Source organism: Callionymus lyra, chromosome 10 (genome assembly GCF_982586985.1).
Source record: "Callionymus lyra chromosome 10, fCalLyr1.hap1.1, whole genome shotgun sequence".
NCBI classification, from domain to species: domain Eukaryota; kingdom Metazoa; phylum Chordata; class Actinopteri; order Syngnathiformes; family Callionymidae; genus Callionymus; species Callionymus lyra.
The window spans coordinates 19,820,721-19,842,411 of record NC_141827.1 but is presented as its reverse complement, the minus strand read 5'-3'; the positions used below and the strand labels follow the sequence as shown (position 1 = coordinate 19,842,411).

The 21,691-nt window shown below is 38.1% G+C and overlaps 1 protein-coding gene across 3 annotated transcripts in view; it reads right to left on the bottom strand.

The window, feature by feature from the left end:
* Positions 1–21,691, bottom strand: part of slc2a9l2 (solute carrier family 2 member 9, like 2) — an 80,131-nt gene that overhangs the window by 46,809 nt on the left and 11,631 nt on the right. For 2 of the 3 annotated variants that reach the window (XM_087800021.1, XM_087800022.1), the window contains exons 3-8: positions 19,081–19,182; positions 18,574–18,734; positions 13,507–13,631; positions 12,065–12,210; positions 6,434–6,566; positions 1,566–1,753 (exon numbers count right to left, since the gene is read on the bottom strand). In XM_087800021.1, the coding sequence (XP_087656147.1) occupies positions 1,566–1,753; positions 6,434–6,566; positions 12,065–12,210; positions 13,507–13,631; positions 18,574–18,734; positions 19,081–19,182 (855 nt within the window). The remainder of the gene's footprint in view (positions 1–1,565; positions 1,754–6,433; positions 6,567–12,064; positions 12,211–13,506; positions 13,632–18,573; positions 18,735–19,080; positions 19,183–21,691) is intronic. The other variant, XM_087800023.1, reaches the window with a different exon arrangement.

The window sequence follows — 21,691 nt, the reverse complement described above, 5'->3', positions numbered from 1 at the left end:
TTCTGCTACAGCTTCATTCACTAATTTCTATTCCTATCACATTGATCCCCTTTAAACCCACTTACTCACCTTCCTTCTATCAAGTCTACCTCTCGTCGCAGCCTTTTCCCCTCATTCTCTTCTGCCCTTAAACCTAACACCAGCCCTTTCTTCTCTTCATCACGCCTCACACTCTTCTTAGATACTCTTTCAGCTTCTTCTGTTAGGCACTGGATTTAAAGGCCACACAGAAAGAAAAATGTTGTATTGATAATTATTGTGTGATTTATTTCTTATAAAGACTTGGATTCATAACACAAGCCTGTTGCTCTTGACCAGTTGAGATACTTATTTTTGCCAATTAAAAAAAACTATATATATGTGGGATGATCTATAGTGATGGTCTGATGAAGCTTCATGAAGCATTGTCATTATTTTTTAGAGTCCACAAGATGGCGGTCTCTGCATACTTTTCCTTTATTTTGAATTGTTGTAATGAAACATCACATCATTTTCAAACTGATAGCGCCACCTACTGACCTCTAAACTAAAAGACATTTCATTAGCCAATCACTTATACTCTAGTGTACTCTAAACAAACCCAGGACTCCTTCTACTTCTGTTATGCTGAGAAGTATCTTTCATGAAACGTTTTCCTTTTTTTATTCTTTTATTTGGACCGCTTTAAACCCATAAACCCAATCACACAAGAATTCCTTGAAGTTGCACGCCGAATAAAATGAATGCTTGTCTATAACAAATGTTTCAAACTCCTGTCCGCCAAGTCATTTTATGTGGACGAAAGGTTGTCTTTAAATTACCCAAGTAGCATATAATCGGTGACTACAAATAGAAAGAGTCTTCCACTAAGAGGGAAACTAGAATTTGATGGGAGTGTTTGGTTGTTGAAGGACAAATACACAGATATACTCACGATAGATGGAGCGTCCATGTTAGAAGAGACAATATCTCAAAAAGACAAATACTGTTTCAGTTTGGTAAATATAGCTTTTATCTAGCGCTCGACTTGGACCGCTGAAAGATTTTTGCCCCTCAAGCCAAAGATCGGAGGAGGAAGTGTAAAGAGGCCGTTGAAAATGAGGAGGCTTTATGAAAAAAACTCATCACCATCAAATAGTCAAAACACGCAATTCCTTTTCCTACGGATACTCCTCATTTGGATCTTCTTTTCATCCTTTTATACGCACCATATTAACCTCCTCATGCGCTCACCACTTTACCATTTTATAAATGACCTTCACAACCTCCTAATCTTCCACTTACCGTTCTCACTTTCATCTCCTCACATACTCTGTTCAGCTCCATATTACTGTGTCACCCCTATCACTTCTGACCGACCTTCCTACTTCACACTCGCACTACTTTATGATTTAGAATTTCTTCCCGTTTCCGACTTTCTTTAAATGCATTTAAAAGACTTTAGCTTTGGGTTGGACAGATTTTCTTCAATGCTTGTGGATACGATATATATTTCAGCAAACAAGTGCTCCACTCTAATATTTAAACACTTGAACACACTTGGTTTACACCCGTGTGGACAGAGAGATAAAGATAAGTATGCTCACAGCGTTGAGTCCACAGAGCTGGTAGCAGGCCATGGTGATGATGACGGTGATGAGCTGCCATCGAACCGACGTCGTCTTCAGAAGCTGGAGTACGGAGACGGTGTTCAGGTTCTCTTGAGCTCGAGCCTCTGCATGCACCTCCTCCAACTCCTGAGACACATCCTTCTTTCCCAGGAACCTCTGGAAGGCTGAAGACAGAAAATAAATACATATGGTTACATTAAAATACAGTAAAGGTTGTTTAGATGAAGTTTGTCTTTATTGCCAGTTTGGCAAATGTGGCCATTAGAAAGAAAACATTTTTGTTATCATGCATTTACTTGCTTAACCCTTGTGCTATTTTTGGGTCAAGGTGACCCAAAACAAATGTGTTTGTGGCATCCCTTGTGTTGTCTCTGGGTCAATGTGAACGACCTCCCTGTCTTCCAAAAATACATTTGTGGTGATGAACTGCACTCACCTTGACAACAAGCGTTACAGGTGGGGAAGGTGATCTTCAAAAACATTTTGAAATGCATGTTTCTAAAACGAAACTGTGTGTGTGTTTTATGTAATAAAATATTAGCATTGCATTTGAGCAGGCATGGCCCAAGTAAGTAAGTATGTCATTATTATTTCTAAAGCGCCTTCCTCAGTCCAGGGTCACTTATGTCCAGCCCGTGGGTCCTGTGATGAACTTTATATTTTCATCAGAGAATAAAAAATACTCAGTTTGAGTTACTCAGTCGTTCCAGTGCCTGTTATGTAATCTAGAATCTCACAAAATCTAAAAACAAAGTGGTTAATTAAGTAAAAGATCTGTCATGGCACAAGGTTTAGGGAAGACCACGAAGGCCGTCCACAAACCACATACATGGTTCATTCTAGTGATGCTCTGATGAAGCTTCATGAAGCAGTGTCATTATTTTCAGAGCCCACTGTTCCAATGAAACATCACATCCTTTTTAAACTGATGGCGCCACCTACTGACCTCTAAACAACATGACACTGCTTCATGGAGCTCCAATGAGTCTGAGGAAGCGGGGTTATCATCAACATTATCATTTCTTTTTTATATTTGCATTATTTGCAGTGTCTTTGAGTCTGCTTGTGATTCATGGGTGAAAAGTTGTTAATAGTTTTCCTATGTTTTTAAATATAAATTTGTACCTAAACAAGAAGCATAATATACATAATTATTAATCATTAAATGTCAATGTTTTGTTTTATACATGTAATTAATACATACGTATTTTCGACTGATTCTTTCAATGGTACACGTGGCGAAATGTAGTGGAAAAGAGACACCTAGAACTTTTTTCACCAGCCGCCACTGGATATATGAAGAAACCCCTGCTAAACTATTCACTGAATACCTGTTTGCAGGAGAAACTGTTTTAATAAGGAGCCAATCAGTCTCTCCCTCTGATTCAATACACAAGATATACTGTACCTATTTTAAGTAACGGTGGCAACCTTTACCCTGGCATACTCCATACATCCCCCATAAACCTTTTGCAGGTGTGGTGTTAAGGGCATATAGACAGGACTGGAACAATCTAAAGCCTAAATGTGGCGGTGGAGGACTCTGTGGCAGACGTGCTGTCGCGAGGAATAAGACGATGATAATACTCGTGGGGAGGGAAATGGATCGGCTTGTGGTTGACAAACAGTGTTGCAGCGATTGAGTTGGGCTTTGAAAAAGAAGGGACATCTGGACAATTAGAGACATCCCACAGATCTAACGACAGTCACGTGGTCCTTGCGAGTATATCCACTCAACATGTCCTGGTGGACGGGGGTGGGGGGGCAGCTGCTGAACGTTCAGAACATACAGTTGCAATCAACGTTTGTTCATATTGGTTTGCCTGGAATGGAAAGGGAGGTGAAATTGTGTCTCAGGAGGTCAGTGGGTAAAACCCATGATGGAATTCTAATTGGACTGGAGGGCGGGGGGGGGTGGAAACATAGTTTCATGTGTGTGTATGTAACATTTTTTTTATCTTGAATCAGTGCATTTGTGCAGAATAGCTGGCAGTTGCAACAATTGCGAGAATTACTGCCGGTCAATGCGTCCATACACACTACGTATTGTTCGTTAGCCTAAATATATGAGATGAGTCACCTTTATTTCACCTCTGGGTAGTAGTTCAATATTCTTTCAACTCAACCAAACACTATCCGAGAATCTCCTGAGAAGCAGCCGTAGAGATCGGATCTACAATCCCAATTAATGGTTCACTAAAGCGCTGCCCTCAGCCAGACAACGCCGCAGACTGCTGCAGTGACAACACATGTAATGAGATATTCAACACACACACATCATATAGCGTGTCATCCATCATCCTGACTGGGGCAATGTCAGACCATTGACACTATTTACTGTTTACTGAGAGGCAGAATTATATTTTCCCTAAAGGAGGTCAATCTACTGCTTCCACCCAGCATTGGAGATTGATTTATTCCTGTTGGTACATTGTTCTTTTCAAAACTATACTGTTCATCTTCTGGATGCCAACTTTAAAACTCACATATATCTCAATGAAGCTGTGCTGCACTGTGTGTCAGCAGCTCAGACTGAGTTGGCGAGAGTTGAAGAAAGACAAGAGCTGCTGCATAAGAAAAAGGGGAAAAAAGGGGGGAAAAATAGCCTCCCGCACAATTTCGTGTTATAAAGTCTCACCGTGTTTCTCAGACAGGTGTGGAAAAAACTCTCCCTGGCTTATTCAAAATATTTGCAAAAAATAACTTCTTTCCTCCAAAGCAATTTTTCATTTTAAAAAAGTACCAAAAGTCCTGGTCTCTCTACACCTACAAGATTTTTTAATTTTAATTTTAATTTTTTCTCACATCCATTTGAATAACTGCAGATCTACTGCAAAAATGGAATTCTGGTTAAATGAAAACTAAATACACATCTTTTAAATTTGTTTTTAAACCCATGTGTTATCTCTGGGTCAAGGTGACCCGAAGGCCTTAAAAAAATTGTTTAAATCATGCCTTGTGTTAACCTTGACCCAGAGACAACATAAGGGCTAAAAATTATTTAAAAAAAACTATTTTCATTCAAGAAATACTTTCATTTAACATTGTAATAATATGTTATGCGATAGAGATACATTTTATGTCTTTTTTCTTCTGTTGTTCTTGGAAACGCAAAATCCAATACTGTTCACACAAATCACACAATCACTACAAATAGTCCTACTGAAGTTGGAAGAGCACACAGTCACAGACAAGAACATCCTGAACACATCAAACTTTTATGGGAATTGTGAGAAAAAACATTTAATAATCATGATGTAAGGAAGTGCTGCGGGTTTGTTCTGCAAGTAGTTCTTGGATCAGTTAGATTCTCTTGTTGTTTATCTAATTTGAAATATTCATTCCACAGCCAGTGGCAAACATTTGGTAACAGTCTGATTAAGTTAAAAATGCTATCACGCTCAAAACGAGGGAGACAAACGAACAGATGCAGAGAGAAAATAATCCACCTCATACTGAAACGAAGAGTATAGAAATATTCCAGTAATACATTCTTACCTTCGCCAAGGTCTGTGTGTGAGCAAAATGACAACAAAATGAATAAAAGTATCTTAATTAAATGTTCAGGACATGCTTTTGTGTGTTGTGAGTGAGTTCTGACAACTGGCTAGTTATTGCTTTCATAATGTGTCAAAGGACTGAAATTGTATCTTATTATATACATAAAATACATTTTAAGAAAACAATTTAAATATATATTTCTGTAAATGAGCAGCTTGGCAAAGGTATGTTTCTGAGGGCTTTTATATATTTTTGTATTTCTGGATGTATTTCTGTGATGAGAAGTATAGTTTCGTAGTCAAACTGGTTTTAGCACAGAAAATACACACTGATCACATTTCAGTATTTTCATTTATCTGATTTTCAATTGTAATTTTGAATTAAATCTTTTTCATTTTTTTTTGGACATTAAGATTTTGTTTTTCATAGTACAACATTTACATATACATTTTTGACATTTATAATGTGTTTTTTCCAACAGGTCTTTATTTTTCCGTTTATTTTAATATCTTAACCCTTGTTTGGGCTTTGGGTCAAGGTGACCCGGTGGCCAAAAACAATTGTGTTTGAACTATCCTTGGTGTTGTTTCTGTGCGGTGTTCATTTTAGGACCTTGTCAGGTCTCCTTGTAAGGTGCCAGGTTGGAAAATGTCCGACATTTTTCAGACAAAAGGGACCTTAGGAAAACCTCACTCAGATCAAACGCCCTCAGGTCTTCAGAAAAACAACAACATTAGACGGTCTCCAATAAAGGAAGCCTAAGACATGGCATGACATAATCCATGGTCACAGACAAATGAATGCGTAATACCTAAATATAAGTCTTAAATAAATTAATTGGAATTTACCTCTTGATGTCAGCCGCCCAGATTGCTTAGTTGCTAGAGTACACGGAGTAGGACTTAAAAAACATGGTTCGATCACTGACTTGGCATTTCAATTTTTACCTGGTTATTTTGAAAATCTTATTGCGATGTTCCTACAGTAATCTCCCTTGACTCATTTATTTGTCAGTGTTGATGCATTTTTTATATTTTACTAGAAGAGTGAAATTACATTGTTTTCTGTTAAAAAATAAAATACTGAGCTGGAAAAGTAAGTGTTCAACCTCCATTAACCTGATATGACAGTTGCAACAAACATAAAAAGCTGCTTGAAGATGTTTCTGTGAATTCAGTTTTCTTTCACTACATGAAGGTTTAAATATTAAACTTGCTCGAGGCAGAGCCTCATTACATCAATTACATTTTGGTCCAAGTTGTCAGACCGACTTATTCAACATTCACTTTCCCTTCATGTTGCATATTCACCGTCATTTCTACCCGTTCCTCAGATCTTGGTACCTTTTTTTGCAGCTTCCTCGTCTCTTTTCTCGATCAGCAGGTAGCGAGGACTTTCAGGGAGAAAGGGAAGCACGCACATCTGCAGCACGGCTGGAAATGCCAAGAAGCTGAAAAGGTAGTTCCAGCGGGACTCCTGGGAGAAAAGGAGAGATGGAAAGCATGACTAAAATGTTTGACTTGAAGGTTGTTACATCAACTTTGTGTAAGAAGTTGCTGGGGAAACAACAAAGCTTTGTAGATAAAGAAACCTCTGTCTTCAGGTTTAGAAATGATCGATATTCTGTAAATCTGCAGTTACAAGGACTCGAAGAACAGTGAACACCAACACCACGCTGAAAATAAATGAGAATGTTGTTATTTTTCTGCTCTTTGACTTGATCCATTCATTCAAAATGGCAAACAAAATATAAATGTTTGATGAAATTAAATCCTCAGGTTGGCTTTGGGAATGAATTGCACAGGGTGAACCCGATGACATCCTAGCAGGAGGGCACCGTGGGCGAGCAGATTAAAACAGCCTGGAGGATGTTCTGACGACTAAGGAATAAACCTTTTCAATGGCTCCTGAAAAATACATCTATAAATGCGTATATACATGAATAGATATTGGTCTCCTGCAGAGGCTACCAGTGATGAACACATGTGAATCCATTCTTCTGAAGATTATTTGCATGTCGTGAGCAAGCATCGTCATTACTGTTTGCGTACTTTCGCAAAAATAGGGCCGACATCACGGGGGATAATCACCTGAAGGGTGTGAAGAATATCTCAGACACCATCTCTCCGGTGAATTGAGGGGCAGCAAAAACTGTTTTGCTTTAAACAAAAACAATTACTAAAACAATCTGACCAGGGCTCAGTGGTACAATCCTCACTTTACGGGAGCTGACACCTCTGGGAGAGCGAATATGTGACGGTCCGGTGAGAAGCCGGGAGGAAAGCCCATTATCCCAGAGCTGCTGGCTGCTGGTCATGAAAGTCACCTTCGCGGTAAGCCTGTTTTCCAGATACTTTCAGACACACAACTGACTGGTATGACGTCTCATTAGAGTAAAGAGCTTGTTAGCGCAGTGCAAGCGCTCTTATTAACATCTCATTAACTAGCTGTGTGTGTTACGGGGAAAAGTGATACATTTATTTGACAGTAAAATCATAGTAGCACTTACAATCTTTACTTCCACTACACCCTCCATTGTCACTCTCTTTTATGATTAAATTCCTCTTCTATCCATCAATACAAATCCGATTATAAAACATCATAGACGCCATCAATTCATCTCTAGGATGAAACCAAAATACTTTCATTTCAGGAATCAAAGACTTTTCTAGCTGATAAGTTGAAACGACATGCTCGTCTCAATATTTATTGTGGCATGACATCCCAATTTAAAGAGCGAAACTGTTTTTTCACCGTTTCTTTTCTTCCTTAAGTTCTTAAAAACTGATACGGTAGTCTTTCTTGAGAGGAAACTTTACTCGTGACTGAAAAATAATTTCTTTCCAGCATCTATCAGCACACGCAGGATTGATTCCTGAGCCCCTTCCATTAGACACTAAAGCCACAAGACGATTAAATGGAGGCTTGAGTATGTTATATGCATGTAGAGCGTCATTACAGCCAGTCAAACGTGGAGGTGGAAGTGCGAGAAATACTGATGACTGCATTGTCACAGAGAATTTGGCTGTGAGATTGGCTCCAGCCAGCACTGGTTGGAATAATAAACATGTTTCCCAAATGGGAATAAGTGTTAAAGGTCAGAGTCATTATCTTCACAGAGGCTTACAACGGAGTGTCAGATAAGTTGGAAACGTAAGTAACTGCCTTCAGTCCAGAAAGGCCAGAATGTAAAAGGGTATATTGTCAGTATGCATTATCTCTTATGCCACAAATACAGCACAGCAGTATGTATGTTTAATAAAGGTGGCTGAAATACAAGAGTTGTAAATTAAAAATGAGCTCTGTTGAGTGAATGTCAAACTACTTAAAGGTGGGGTAGGTGATGTTGAAAAACTATTTGAACATGGTTCAGTTTTATTCTATGTTCGAACATCCTTCCTTCAAACATACGGACAGTAGATACAATATACCTTTGGGGCAGGAGGGAGCTGCTACAAAGGTTTCTCACAAACTTTTTCAGAAGAAGACCCAAAGATGACTTTCCACTTACCATGGGACCTTCTTCCAGTGGGTTCACCTACTTTTTTCTTTTTATTTCTTCTTAAAAAAAACATTCACTTGGACTGATACAGAGCAAGAAGTGTTCAAACTGCAGTCAGAGTGAGTGACACGGGAGAAGCGATAAATGACAGTCAATACAATTATTGAAAATAAATGATTAAACCTACAGTCACATGAGGGAGGACTGTGGTCCATAGTTAGCTAATTAGACTGTAATTAACTATTTCCATTATTGTAACACAAAAACATTTGGAATCAATTCATTTTAATAACAAGAAATTATTAATAAATTTGACAATTATATAAACAACCAGACTTTGAACTGAACAATGTGTGCCATCCTTCTCAACAACCCAGTCAGTAATGGTGACCTAAACACCTCCCACAATGCTTTGCCACAGCTGTCGCTCACTTTTGACACAACAACAAGGACGCAGAATTTACTGTATTGTATCGACCAATCAGCTGTCGCTAAATAAAGCAGAGTAGATACGCATCATGGTCACTTTTTTGTTGGCACCAAAAGCAAGGTTTGTGTGGTGATCGGCGCCTCCCACCTAGTTGTATGGTTATTTTGACGTTTATCTGCTGTTATATATAACATTGTGAATGCAGACAAGGAGTATTGCTGTTCCTCACAAAAGATTGCTACAATATAATTATAAACAGTGTGACTGCTGCAGGAAAACATCCCGCCTTTTTTCAGAGTTCTAGACGGAAAAGCTTGTGTAGATCATGCTCTCACTTATTTATAAGTCCATATATATTTACAGTGGTGGGCAGTTCAACTTCCTAAGGGGCTGAATTTTCCACTGTGACCTACTATATACTGCAGAACACATGACAAAACAGATAAAACATATCATTGGACGGTTTCTCATGTTACTTAACTGGACATCAATACTACAACTTTAATATGTGTTGTGATCAGGAAGGCAGGATCGAAAATTGTACAAGGATAAATAAATTAAAGTTGATTTACAGGTTTTCCGGCGAGTTTAATGAGCTTCTCTTTCAAAGCAGGATTGCGGCCAACATCCTTTTTATGACTAAATATAAATACATATCCTCTTGGTTTATCTCCGTTTTTTATTGCTGAACAAGTCTTTGAAATATGCTACGAGTTATTTTGTCTCCTAATGCAAGACACATTTTCAATATCTGACCGTTATACTGTGGGTTTTTGAATGTGTAATGACACCCAAATGGGCAGACTGAAAACAAAATGGACTTTTCAATATTAAAACATGGCATGAATAAGCAAACCGAGGTGATAAAATCCATCTTTAAACTGAAACTAATGTTGCTTCTTTATGGTTTTCAGCAAAACTTTTGACAACGCCACAGAAAACTAGCCTTTTGACTTAAAAAAAATGACTATCAGACTCACTTTCCAACAAAATAAAAAATACAGTTTGCTTCACTTTCTCAGTTGCTCAGTGACCCCAGTGATGCACTTATTTGTTTTGAGCAGACTTATACGAATACGTGTGCATTGTTGATCCATAGAGAGAAATTCTTGTTTTCAGCTTCTAAAAACTTTTTAAATATTTCTATCCCTCAAAACGTTTAGGATTGTTTTAGCTGCTGTGTAACTCTCGGACATCTGGTCTGTGTCAGGTGCGTCTTAACACAAAAGTGCAGCTTCCGTAATGACAGTTATATGAACAGACAGTCGTTTGCGAAGATGGCCAAGCCACCTCAATTGACCCGGTATTGATCTATTTTGAGCCCAGACAACTTGCTGAATAAATATACCACGTCTTATTAGGAACTGCTTCATTATAACATGAATCGTTGGAAAGATCCATCTTCCCTTTTTCTTCTTCTTCTTCTTCTTGATCATGGTGGTAACCTTGGGGTTATATTTTCTTCTTCCACCCAGGCATCCATTTAATTGTGTTGTTGTGCTTTCCTCCACTAAGATATGCTGGTATAACAACACGGCTCCTTGTTTGTGATTTTGCCCTCAACTACCTCCAACAACGCCATGTCTGTTTGACCAATATTTGTTTTTATTACTTTAAAGTTCATGAAATGTGAAATTTTGCAAAACTTTAGAAACATTTTTCTAGTATGTAGAGTGAGTTGGTTTGTTTAATTTTGTACGTTTTAAAACATTACACTAAAATATGGCTGAATTTGTAGAAAAATGTAAATTTTATAAAAGCACCCACGAGTGCACCGGCCTATCCAATACTCCTACAGCGCAAATTATTTTGGTTTCATCCAAGAAATTATTGGTGGCGTCTACGACGTTTTCTAATGAGATAGGGATTTGTGCTGAGGGTTTGAATGAGGTGGATAGACGACGAATTCAATCATAAAAGAGAGTGACAATGGAGGGTGTAGTAGAAGTGAAGTCTCAAGTTTTTACAATGAGAAATCACACTATTTTTAAACTGATGGCGCCACCTACTGACCTCTTAACAACATGACACTGATTCATGAAGCTTCATCAGCCCATCACTAGGTTCTACTCTCGAACTCACTGTCAGAGGCGGTGTGATGACACATCCCTCCACAGGCTGATCAAATACCATTCACAAACCTCTTCAGTCTAAACTAAAGATTAGTACTTGTACCGGTTTCTATAGGTTCTGGAAATCGGTAACACTATGGTCTGTAAAATGGTAGCTCTACTCATTAGAGGGTTACGGGTCATTCAGGACCGTGCTGCAAACAGTGACTCGGAAACATCTTATGTTTTCTAAATACTTTTCCGCTGGTAACCATAAAAAAAACCTTTAACTCATGTGAACCTTTCTTTAATGGAAACCCATTATATAGACTCTGAGTAAGTTCTAGATTGTTTTTCCCTCTTTGACAAGAAAGCTTTTAAATATATTGGCATAAGGCTTTCAGACCGACCAACAACAGTAAACTCTCCTTGCCCTGTAATAACCTGCAGCGTCTATTATAAAGACAGCCACACAGCTACTTAGAGATAGATTGACTGAGTTCACAGAAGAGAACATGCATTAGGTATTATTTCATTTGTAAAGCAAGACATTCAGCTGTAAGATCCAGAAAGTGCCAAGAGGGTAAAGGTCCGCATGACTGTCAAGCCGGCAGATTCCGTCACTTTTTGAAAAATCGAATTCTGTGAATTCAATTTGTGTTCAGTCTTAAGTGTGAGCTCCCTGAAGTAACACTCAACAAGGTGTGGAATTCACGGTGATAGGAACAAAGAACCCGCGAGAACCAGCCAGGTAGAAATCGATAACTCAAATCCATTCTGCGCAATAATTCACCTTTTCCGGTCATTTCGCAACACGACAAACTATGAGTAATTACTTCCCAAAAGACTGGAAGGTAACTTGATATTGATTCTGACTGAGGGCTTGATAGTCAGAATCAGATCTCTCACAGCGGCAGAGAGAAAGCCGCCTCTCTTCTTCCATCGATCTGTCAGTGTCGTGCGGCATTATCAAAGTCCGGAGACGACTTACATGACCCAGCAGCTGCGGCAGCCCCAGCACCTGCCCGGTGAACACGCCCATGCAGATGAGGATGGAGTTGAACTGGCCGATGGAGCCACGGATGTGTCTCGGAGAAATCTCTCCCAGGTACATGGGCAGCGTGCTGAGTGCGATGCCTGCCAGAGATAGATTTATTTAGGAAAAATAAAGACTAGTGATGGTCTGATGAAGCTTCATGAAGCAGTGTCATTTTTTTCAGAGTCCACTAGATGGCGGTCACTATTTTTCCTTTATTTTGAAAAACTGTTCAAATGAAACATCACATCATTTAAAATGGAGGCTTGAGTATATTATGCACCACCCACTGACCGTTCTAATGCAATATAACATCATTTTTAAACTGATGGCGCCACCTACTGACCTCTAAACAACATGACACTGCTTCATGAAGCTTCATCAGCGGAAATCACGTTTATTTTAGTAATAAATGCAGATATATTTGTTACTTTACTTTGCACCCTTTACCATGCAGCCACCAACAACTTTACAAATTAATATAATTGCTCAAAGGTTGAGCTGAACTAGAAAGACATTGTGAAAGCAGTGTTTGTATTTCTGTATTTCTAGAAAAACAGGTGGAACTTTCAATCAGTGTGTATCTGCCAAGAGGTCATCAAACAATGAAACAGTATTAACTTCAAATTTAACTTTTCTTTGGGTTGTTGGGGTTGTGAGTTTGACACCAGGGATGTTGGATCTAGCAATTTATTGAAATAGTAATTGTCAAAATGAAAAAATCCTCCTGAAAATGTCAAATCTTATGTGAACTTTTATTTTTTCGACAACGGATCGATAAACGCCACATATCACATGACCTTAATGGCGGCGTGAAAAATTATAATCAATAACTTACTGGACTGTTCATTCAGTTATTAATTAATTAAGAGTTTATCCACACGGATGAGAACATGACTTGAGTAGACAAGACGCTATTCTATAAACGGACTCAAACATTTTCTATATCAGAGTGTTGAAAAAATAATATCATCTGCAGGGTCTTTTCTTCAGCAGTTAATTTTTAACCACAGATAAGTAAGGCTTCAATAATGCAGCAGAAAGTGCAGCACAGTTCAAGAGTTAAGGAGAAAAAATCACGTTTTTACAGAATCCAGGAAAGGACGCTTTTTATATCCTACCTAAGCGTTAACAATGTTAATTAAGTTCGCTTAGCTAACGTTGAGTTTATCTACAGAGCCTTCATTGCAACTATGAATCATGGAACTGAATAAGAAGCCTACGCAAAACAAATGACTTTAAATGTAAATGTGTTTTAGATTAATGTGAAATGTTGGTACATCTGCAGCACATAATCACAACATTACAAACACCAGAGTTCACTTATATGAAAATAATTGTTTTATGCAAAACAAAGTAAACAATGAAATGAGTTCCAAGTTAAAGAATTTATTTACCAGAGTCCACTCCCACGATGAATCGGCCGATGATGAGCATCTCGAAAGACGCCGCTCTTTCACCCAGCGACATCAGCAGAGCAGCGACCACAGCGAAGACGTTGTTCAGCAGCAGAGTTCCTTTTCTGAAGTTTGAAGAAAAGGCCACGGTTAAGAAAACCTGCATGGACTACCATTGAGGATCCTGTCATAGCAGACAGGATTTGACAGATGCATTTCAGAAAGACTTGAATGACCCCCGGTCAGCCGACCACATTACTTATTTATCTGGTGAGAAGTGTGAAGGCTGTTTTCACAATTTCTTTTGTATTTGGGAACCACATTTTTGCTTTAGAAAATAAAGTTATTAGTTTGTTTTTTATTAGTATATAGATTAGTCATCATTCACATAATTGTTAAGACTAGGGGTCATCAACCTTTCTTGTACCGGTGAAATGTCAGGATTATATCCACGGACTAATGTTCAGGTATAAAACAGTAAAAACAAAATTGCTTGACATGGAAATCAAACACACAACAAGATTTGCATCTATGTATTTTTAGCTTTTAGACACTTTGTGCCAATGTGTGATCATTTTTGTGTTCAAGAATTACTTATATGGAATGAAGAGTCAGTGTTTTAATAAATTTCACTAGACGAGAGTCACACGCTAATGTTATTTTAGTTTCAATCTGTTTGCTTTTTCCTTATCTTTCTGTGCGGCCCTGTAACTATTGTCTTACAGACCAGAGCGGTCCCCGGACTGGGGGTTTGGGACGAGTGGTTTAGACCATTACTGGGTAGTGATGGGCTGATGAAGCTTCATGAAACAGTGTAATGTTGTTTAGAGGTCAGTAGGGGGCGTCATCAGTTTAAAAATGATGTGATATTGCATTAGAACAGTTGTTCAAAACTGAACAAAGTAGTCAAGAGACCGCCATCTAGTGGACTCTGAATATAATGACACTGTTTCATGAAGCTACGTCCGACCATTAGTTTTGTCTCGTTCGTAACGATACGAATCTTTTGAGTGAACGTACTGAACCGAATCACTTCATGAACTGATTCGTTCCTTTCTCAGTTCAGTTGAGCTCAGCCGCGACCGTGGCTGTGGGAGGGATTCTATGACTCACTGAACCCTCGGCGTCAGCGAACGACACAGCCAGCTACTCGTGGATCAAACTTGACCTGTGATTAGTTCACATTCGAAACTGACAGTGATTCAATAATTGACACGGTGATTCACTTTAGGCTGCCACTGACTTGCAAACCTACCTACTGCAGTGAGTGCACACACCAAGATCTGCTCTATTTGCTGTATTTCCCATGAATGTCTGCGTAATGGTCCTTGTCCGTGAAAGCACCTAGCGTCCTTCTTTTTTTTTTCTTTCTTTTTTTTGCATTGTCCCACAAGTGAAGTGAACGTATTACAGAGAATGTGAACCTCGGGGCTGAATCATGACCTAGGAACGGATTGTTTGGCTGCATTCAGGAAGTTGGAGAATAAAGCACTTTGCAGTCAGGGGTCCATAAGCACTGAGTGATTCGGTGAACAAATCTTTTGAGCGGATGATTCTAATGAACTGATTATAGTGATTCAGTCCAAAGAACTGCCGATCCCATCACTACACACCATTAAAATGACCGGGTGTCCTCAAAATACTGACGTTTGTCCCTTGACCAATGTTTTTTTTATATATATTTTTACTCGTTTTCCTTAAAAATTAAAAAACAAACATGGGATATACTGCAATAGTGAAGACTGTCTGTGTCCTTATTTTAAAAATAAGATTTCATAGAAAAGCAGCATTCCTTATTTAATAAATCTAAAAATAAAATATAATTTCTCCTGACCATGTTATAACTCGAACAAACCCAGGGAAACATGATTGCAACTAACAAAAAAGTTTAACTTCGATGAAACGACCTCCATTTTACCGACTTTTCTAGCGACTTTCTTTTTCTCGTTTAGCTGAGTCTGTTTTGATTTTAGTTGGGGGGTTTTTTCCCTCTAATCTTCTGCTGACCCATTTTTCTTTATGAAAACCCTTCCATATGAAGCTGAGGATGTAACACTCTACCCTCTTAGCTATGTGCCCCCAATCATAAACTGGTTGTTTTAGATTAAGTAAGAACTTGAGGGTGTCCACCAAAAGAGAACTTTTACGCTTAACATCTCTGCCAATTAGAACACAAGAAGCATCTGAACACCAATTCCTTCTCACATGATGGATTTCCTTCTAGTTTTCTGTCAACCATAACGAGTGGTTTGTGTCCTCTTGTCCTTCAATCTGTCTCTCTCTGGTACATGAAATGCTCCTACATCAATAAAATAATTCCTCTGCATTGGACTCGATCTTTTCTCTTTGAGCTGAACTCCCTACACACTCACCACCAGCGGTCCGAAACAGTTCCTGCACTGCAGACCAGTTTAATGTTGCCATTATATTTGCAGACTGATCTTCAAAAACACTGTAAAAATACAAATAGCAAGGCCAGTTCATAAACGGTAACTGCATGAAAACAAAAAACATCTCATCCCTTAACGCTGAATCAGCAGGAACTGTATATTGTTTATTGAGCAACAAGGTGGTTTGATATAAGATATGTTTCAATAATGTTTTGATTTGTTTACCTTCGGAGTAAACTTGACTGAAACTCAAGAGTCACAGGATAACGTTACGCATTACATTTCATAGTATTTATATAATTGTTCTTTATTATACATACTCTAATCAATTAAAAAATATTTTCTAGTATTTCCATTGAATAATTTATACAAAGTATTTTTTGTGTGTCTTTCTGTGGTCTGTAACAAATGCCTCAAAAAACCATGGTTGGTGACCACAGCTTTAGATAGTCTAGGGACACTTCTCACGTTCTCCACTGAGGACATCCAGACCCGTCCATGCCAGAGATTATTTTTTTAAACTCTTCTAAAGTCCAGTCAGGTAGACTGCAGGGTAACAAGGAGGTTAAACAATGTCTTCCTTAATAGTATTTGAATCATTTATTCTGGATTAAAAGGTGTTCAGTAGGTTAAGTGAAGTCAAATCCAGGTTCAGAAAATGAAAAATCCTGACAAGAACACCCTGATCTGTTGCCTTCACCTCATTTCTGGTCTAATCTCTTATCATCGTTACATTCAGGTTCATTTGATGTGTCATTGTGACAGTTGGCAGAGTGAGTTCTGACCTCTTCTCAGGATTTATGTCATCTCCATTCTCTTTCTAACACTCTTATGGAATTAACATTAGAATCGGACATATTTTATTCCACAGCCTGTCCCACGACACCCAAACTTTTAAATTCAAATAAAGATAATAAATAGAAGATGAAAAAATGATGATCACAGAATATAATAAATGTTTTCAAACGCATTTCTGTGAAGACAAAAACACTATATATCAGGAAAAATGAAAAGAAACAGGGTGGTGAAGGAATAATCCTTCTTTAAATGAGCTCTGGAAAATTGTGTTGCTATTATGATAAACAGAGTAATCATCAGGCACAACACAAACATCCGTTAAACTATTTTAAAATTGAGTGTTTATCAAGACTAACTTTGTATTTGCCTTAAAAAAGTAAAAAACAAAGATGCAATTTGGGGGTTGGATGAAGGTTTGAATGACTTCCAGAGAGCATTAAACCCTGGTCAATAACCCATCTGTGTTGATTTGAAAATGTCAAACATTTGTTTCAACAAAAGTTAAGAAGTAATTCTTCTCTCAAGTCGATGTAAGAGGTTTGTGAGTTACAGTGACTGGAGAATAACTAAGGGGGAGACGAATGGGAGTCAAACTGTCGTCTCAATAAGCTCTGCTTGAGAAAGAGCCCGGAAGTTTACCTTAGTCAGCACAAATGTGCAGTGTTTCTCAAGCTTCTACCAAAGGTTATATTTGCATTAACATTTAAGTTGGTGCAGGACATCCAATTACCAACATTAAAAAAAAGGTCGGAGGGAATAGTTTTTTGATGAATAGATAGGAAGCTTGTCAGTAATAGGTGCAGAGACTACGCCTCCCTGAAAAATACATTAAAATGCTGTCGTAATTAGTCTGCTGGTGGTAAACAGCAGTGGCAGCATTTATTACATCCTTCCGCGTGTTCATCTCTCGGGATATATTTAGTTCCACAAGCAGGGGCACCACACGCATTGCAACCAAGCATACTACCTGGGGCTCCTCACTTTGCTTTCATATGATCAACCATCTTTAAACATACGACCTGATAACTTGAAAGTTCCCTGGAGTCAGTGGGAAAAACGCTGAAGACATCTTAAGTTAATCAGACTGGGAGAGGAGGAACGTTTATGAGGGGTCGGCTGCCTAAAGAAGAACCTTGCTCAACTTTTAAACAGCCTCTCGCTCCCTTTGGTTAACACAGAGGCTTTTAAAATTTGCCTTTTGATGTAAACAACTCTCAAGAGAGAGACAGGACATCCTGATCTTCTTCTGTGGCCATGATTGAGACAAATCTCTCATAACTCTTAACTCTCACTCCTGTACAAGATACTCGGAGTGAGCGTTGCACCCTTTTCCAAATCAGAACAGGCCAAATGATTTATTTGCCACGAAAGTAATGCGTCACTAAGAAAAAACTGGATAAGGTGGACATAAATGCTACTTTTCTTCTGAGATCTGAGAGTTCCAAAGTAAAGGTAGTCGACTAGTGTTACCATCATTTGCAACACTTTAGAATGGGGAACAAATATGAACTATTAATAAGCTATTTATTCATGTATGTATTAAGTAAGTAAATAAGTAACAGTTATTTGTAAAGCAACTTTCTAGACCAGGGTCACAAAGCGCTTGAACACATTTTTTATTTGATCTTATCTTCCATATTTAAAGCCACGTATTTACCTTTATAAAGTACTGACTCCCACCTTGTTCACTGTGACTATGTTTTAACCTTAATATCACACTGAACAGCACCTTAATTACTGATCAGCCACATCTTTGTCGAGTTCATTTTCATGACTCATGTTTGTAAAGCCTTACACATCAAAAGATCAACACTTTTCTCAAAGCACCAACATATCATAGAAACAGGATATAAAGCATAATCATCACAACATCTCCTACCTCCCAATTATTTTGATGAAGAAGGAGACTGAGAGCGCCCCACAGAGACCCCCGATGGCGAAGATGGACACGGTGACGGACCAGAGCAACGTGGCGGTTTCCTCTCCGATGGATGTTCCATATCGATCGTGCCAGGTCTTGTTGTAGAAGTTCTTGATGTACTGTTGAAGGGAAACAAGGTATATTTAGAGCTTGGAAGGCTTTGTTAAATTTTAGATGATGATTTTTGCATTGCGTTTCAGACATGAGTGTAGTGATAATCGAATTAAACAAACTGAGCCTTTGTGGCATTATCGATTTGTTTGGGCCCCAGTGAGTAGATGGCTATGCTCAGAGGAGCTGAACAACAGGTTTTTGACCAAAAACAGATTTGTTTCACAATCTTATTCATGGTTTTAACGTTGTAAAACTCTATTTAAATCTAAATGATTATGTTTTTTGATGCTCACTGAGCCATTAGCAGGCGATGAGATGTAATAATGGATCATTCATCAATTCATCATTCACCTGAGAGGGAGCGTTGACAACAGACAGGTTGTATCCGTAGAGAAACGATGACCCCAGGGCCCCGAAGAAGGCTGCACTCAACAGACAGAGTGTAATAGGCTGCTGAAAAGGGAAACAACGTCACAACAGTTAATATTGTTCGAGTATCAACGATAAAGGTCAACTTCAGATAAACGTTAAAGCAAACACAGAGGGATGTTGTTCAAGTAGATAAGTAGACAACAGTTCACCTGTTTTTTTTTAAATATGTCAAAATATGATAACACGGAACCGAAAAAATTTATTTTACTGCGAAACTTAAATAACATAAATAAAATGAATTTCATAAATCATTATAGGATGAAGACCAAAAATTCAATCATCATCTTGACATTTCAGAATATTGAAAAAAAAAATGGTACTTTATGTAATTACTATAATTTATGAAACAAATATATGCAATTTAGATTTTTACCAAACCATATAATCAAATCAAAAATATAGTTTTATCAAGGAGGGCAAACCAGTTTGTATTATTTAAATTCCTAGCTCAAAAAATAATGAAATATTAAGTTTTATTTAAGATCCAGTAAAGTTTAATATAAAGGGCAACTAATGTGTTGATTTAAGTGTCTCTTAAATTGATCTTGGACCTCTATTGTATCATCAGTATGTGTCTGATGTAGACGGGGGAGAACTTTATAAAGTAATAAGTTCAAAACAAGATCATGATGAGGGACTTACTGCATCTTGGAGAGGAAGTGCTGGAGATGATATTAGTTGCCCTTTAATAAAGGCTAAGCCGTTATTATTATAATCTTGATCTATTTCAGTGTCATTGTTTATATTTTAAGCTCAAAGAAATAGTTAAATATTAAGTTTAATTTAAGATGCAGTAAAGCAGGGACATCTTATCATTTGCTCTATAAATAGTATAACTGGTTAGATTAACAAAAATAATGGATTCTTTTTTTATTTAAATTCCCAAAATACTCTGTACAGTGAGCAGAGGTGGAAATAAGCAAATATTTAATACCACATTATTTTAGAGTTTTTGATTCAAGATTCAAATCAAGATTCAAAGCATTTATTGTCACAGGTACTGCGTACCATGATATTATTTGTTCCCTCAACAAAAATGCACAGTATAAATATATATACATTCGAAAGGACACTATATACACACCAGGACACTTAATACCACACAGCTGGTCAAGAAGGCGCAACAGCCGCTGTATTTCCTGAGGAGGCTGAAAGATCCTCAAGAACTTCTACAGCTTCATCATCGAATCCATCTCGACCAGCTGCATCACCGTGTGGTACTACTGTGGCAAACGCTTGCAGAGACTGGTGAAGACAGCTGAGAGGATCACCAGAACTTCTCTGCCCTCCCTGTAGAGCATATACCACCGCAGTCCACAGTAGAGCTGCCTCCATATTCTCAAGGATCCCACCCACAGCACGTACTGTTTACACTCCTGCCCTCAGGCCGCAGGTACAGGAGTCTGTAGAACAACGACCGCCATCAGACTTCTAAACAGCTAACCAACCTCAAAACTCTTGACTCTTATTGTACTTTTTATGTTATTAGTTTTTATGCTGTTGTGTTGCTGTGTTTTTAGATTTTAGTTTTTGAGGTCGCAGAGAACGGAGGTCAGAGAAAGATTCGGCCATGAGTGGTTTGTGATAAAAAAAGATACTGGAAAATGACTTCCAAGCATCTTTGCTCGGATAATTGATTACAAGGATAGGCCTATCTGCTGAGGAAATGCAAAGCCAGGCAATTTTCGGCTGGTTGAAGAGGCAATAACCATGAAGGGGAAGGTGGCAGGATGGCCAATAACTTTAATATGGCTGCCCACACCTTTAGTAGCTCATTTATCTCCTTTACAAAACAGATATAAGATCATCTTTCCTTACATCAGCACATTATTTGATTTCACCAGACTAGTCGATTAAAGATTGACATCGATATATGTTACATAACAATAAAGCTTGAATGTCCTCCTGTCAACTCTTGTTTCCTCCCTTGGTCCATAACCATAAATAATTATAACCAGTGTGAGTTGTCTTTGTAAGGTTAGATAAACACTCTTCATGTGCGCGAGGGAATCTTGTTTACTCAACCACTGGGGTCCATAGATTAGAGTAGGAACGTATGTAGGCCAGTTAATGGAAAACTGTGTGTTTTCACTCGGCTCTTGCATCATTATGATGTAGAGTTGTCATGACTGAGAGTCGTCGCTTCTTCCAAGTCACAACACAACAGATAAACACTTTTTGGCAATGCTTGCGGTAAAGAAGTACAAACTAAATCAATGCAGTGACAGAGTGTTGTTATTTACAAGGCTAACAGTATTGCATTAAAGCAATTGTAGTCAAGTGATTTAGGGATGGTTTAGAGTTTAGAATGACACCAAATTTTTCCCCAAAATGGATTTAAATCAATGACTTTCTTGGTTCTAAGCTCTAGCTTTAATAACTTTACTGCCAGAATCACTGTACAACTATTAGTCAGTATTCCCTATTACATTTATTTAAAATATTAATAAATATAAGAAACAACTATTGCAAATGTTAATGCTACTCGTTTTAAGACTTCAGTGGGAGGGGAAATATGTAGACGAATATG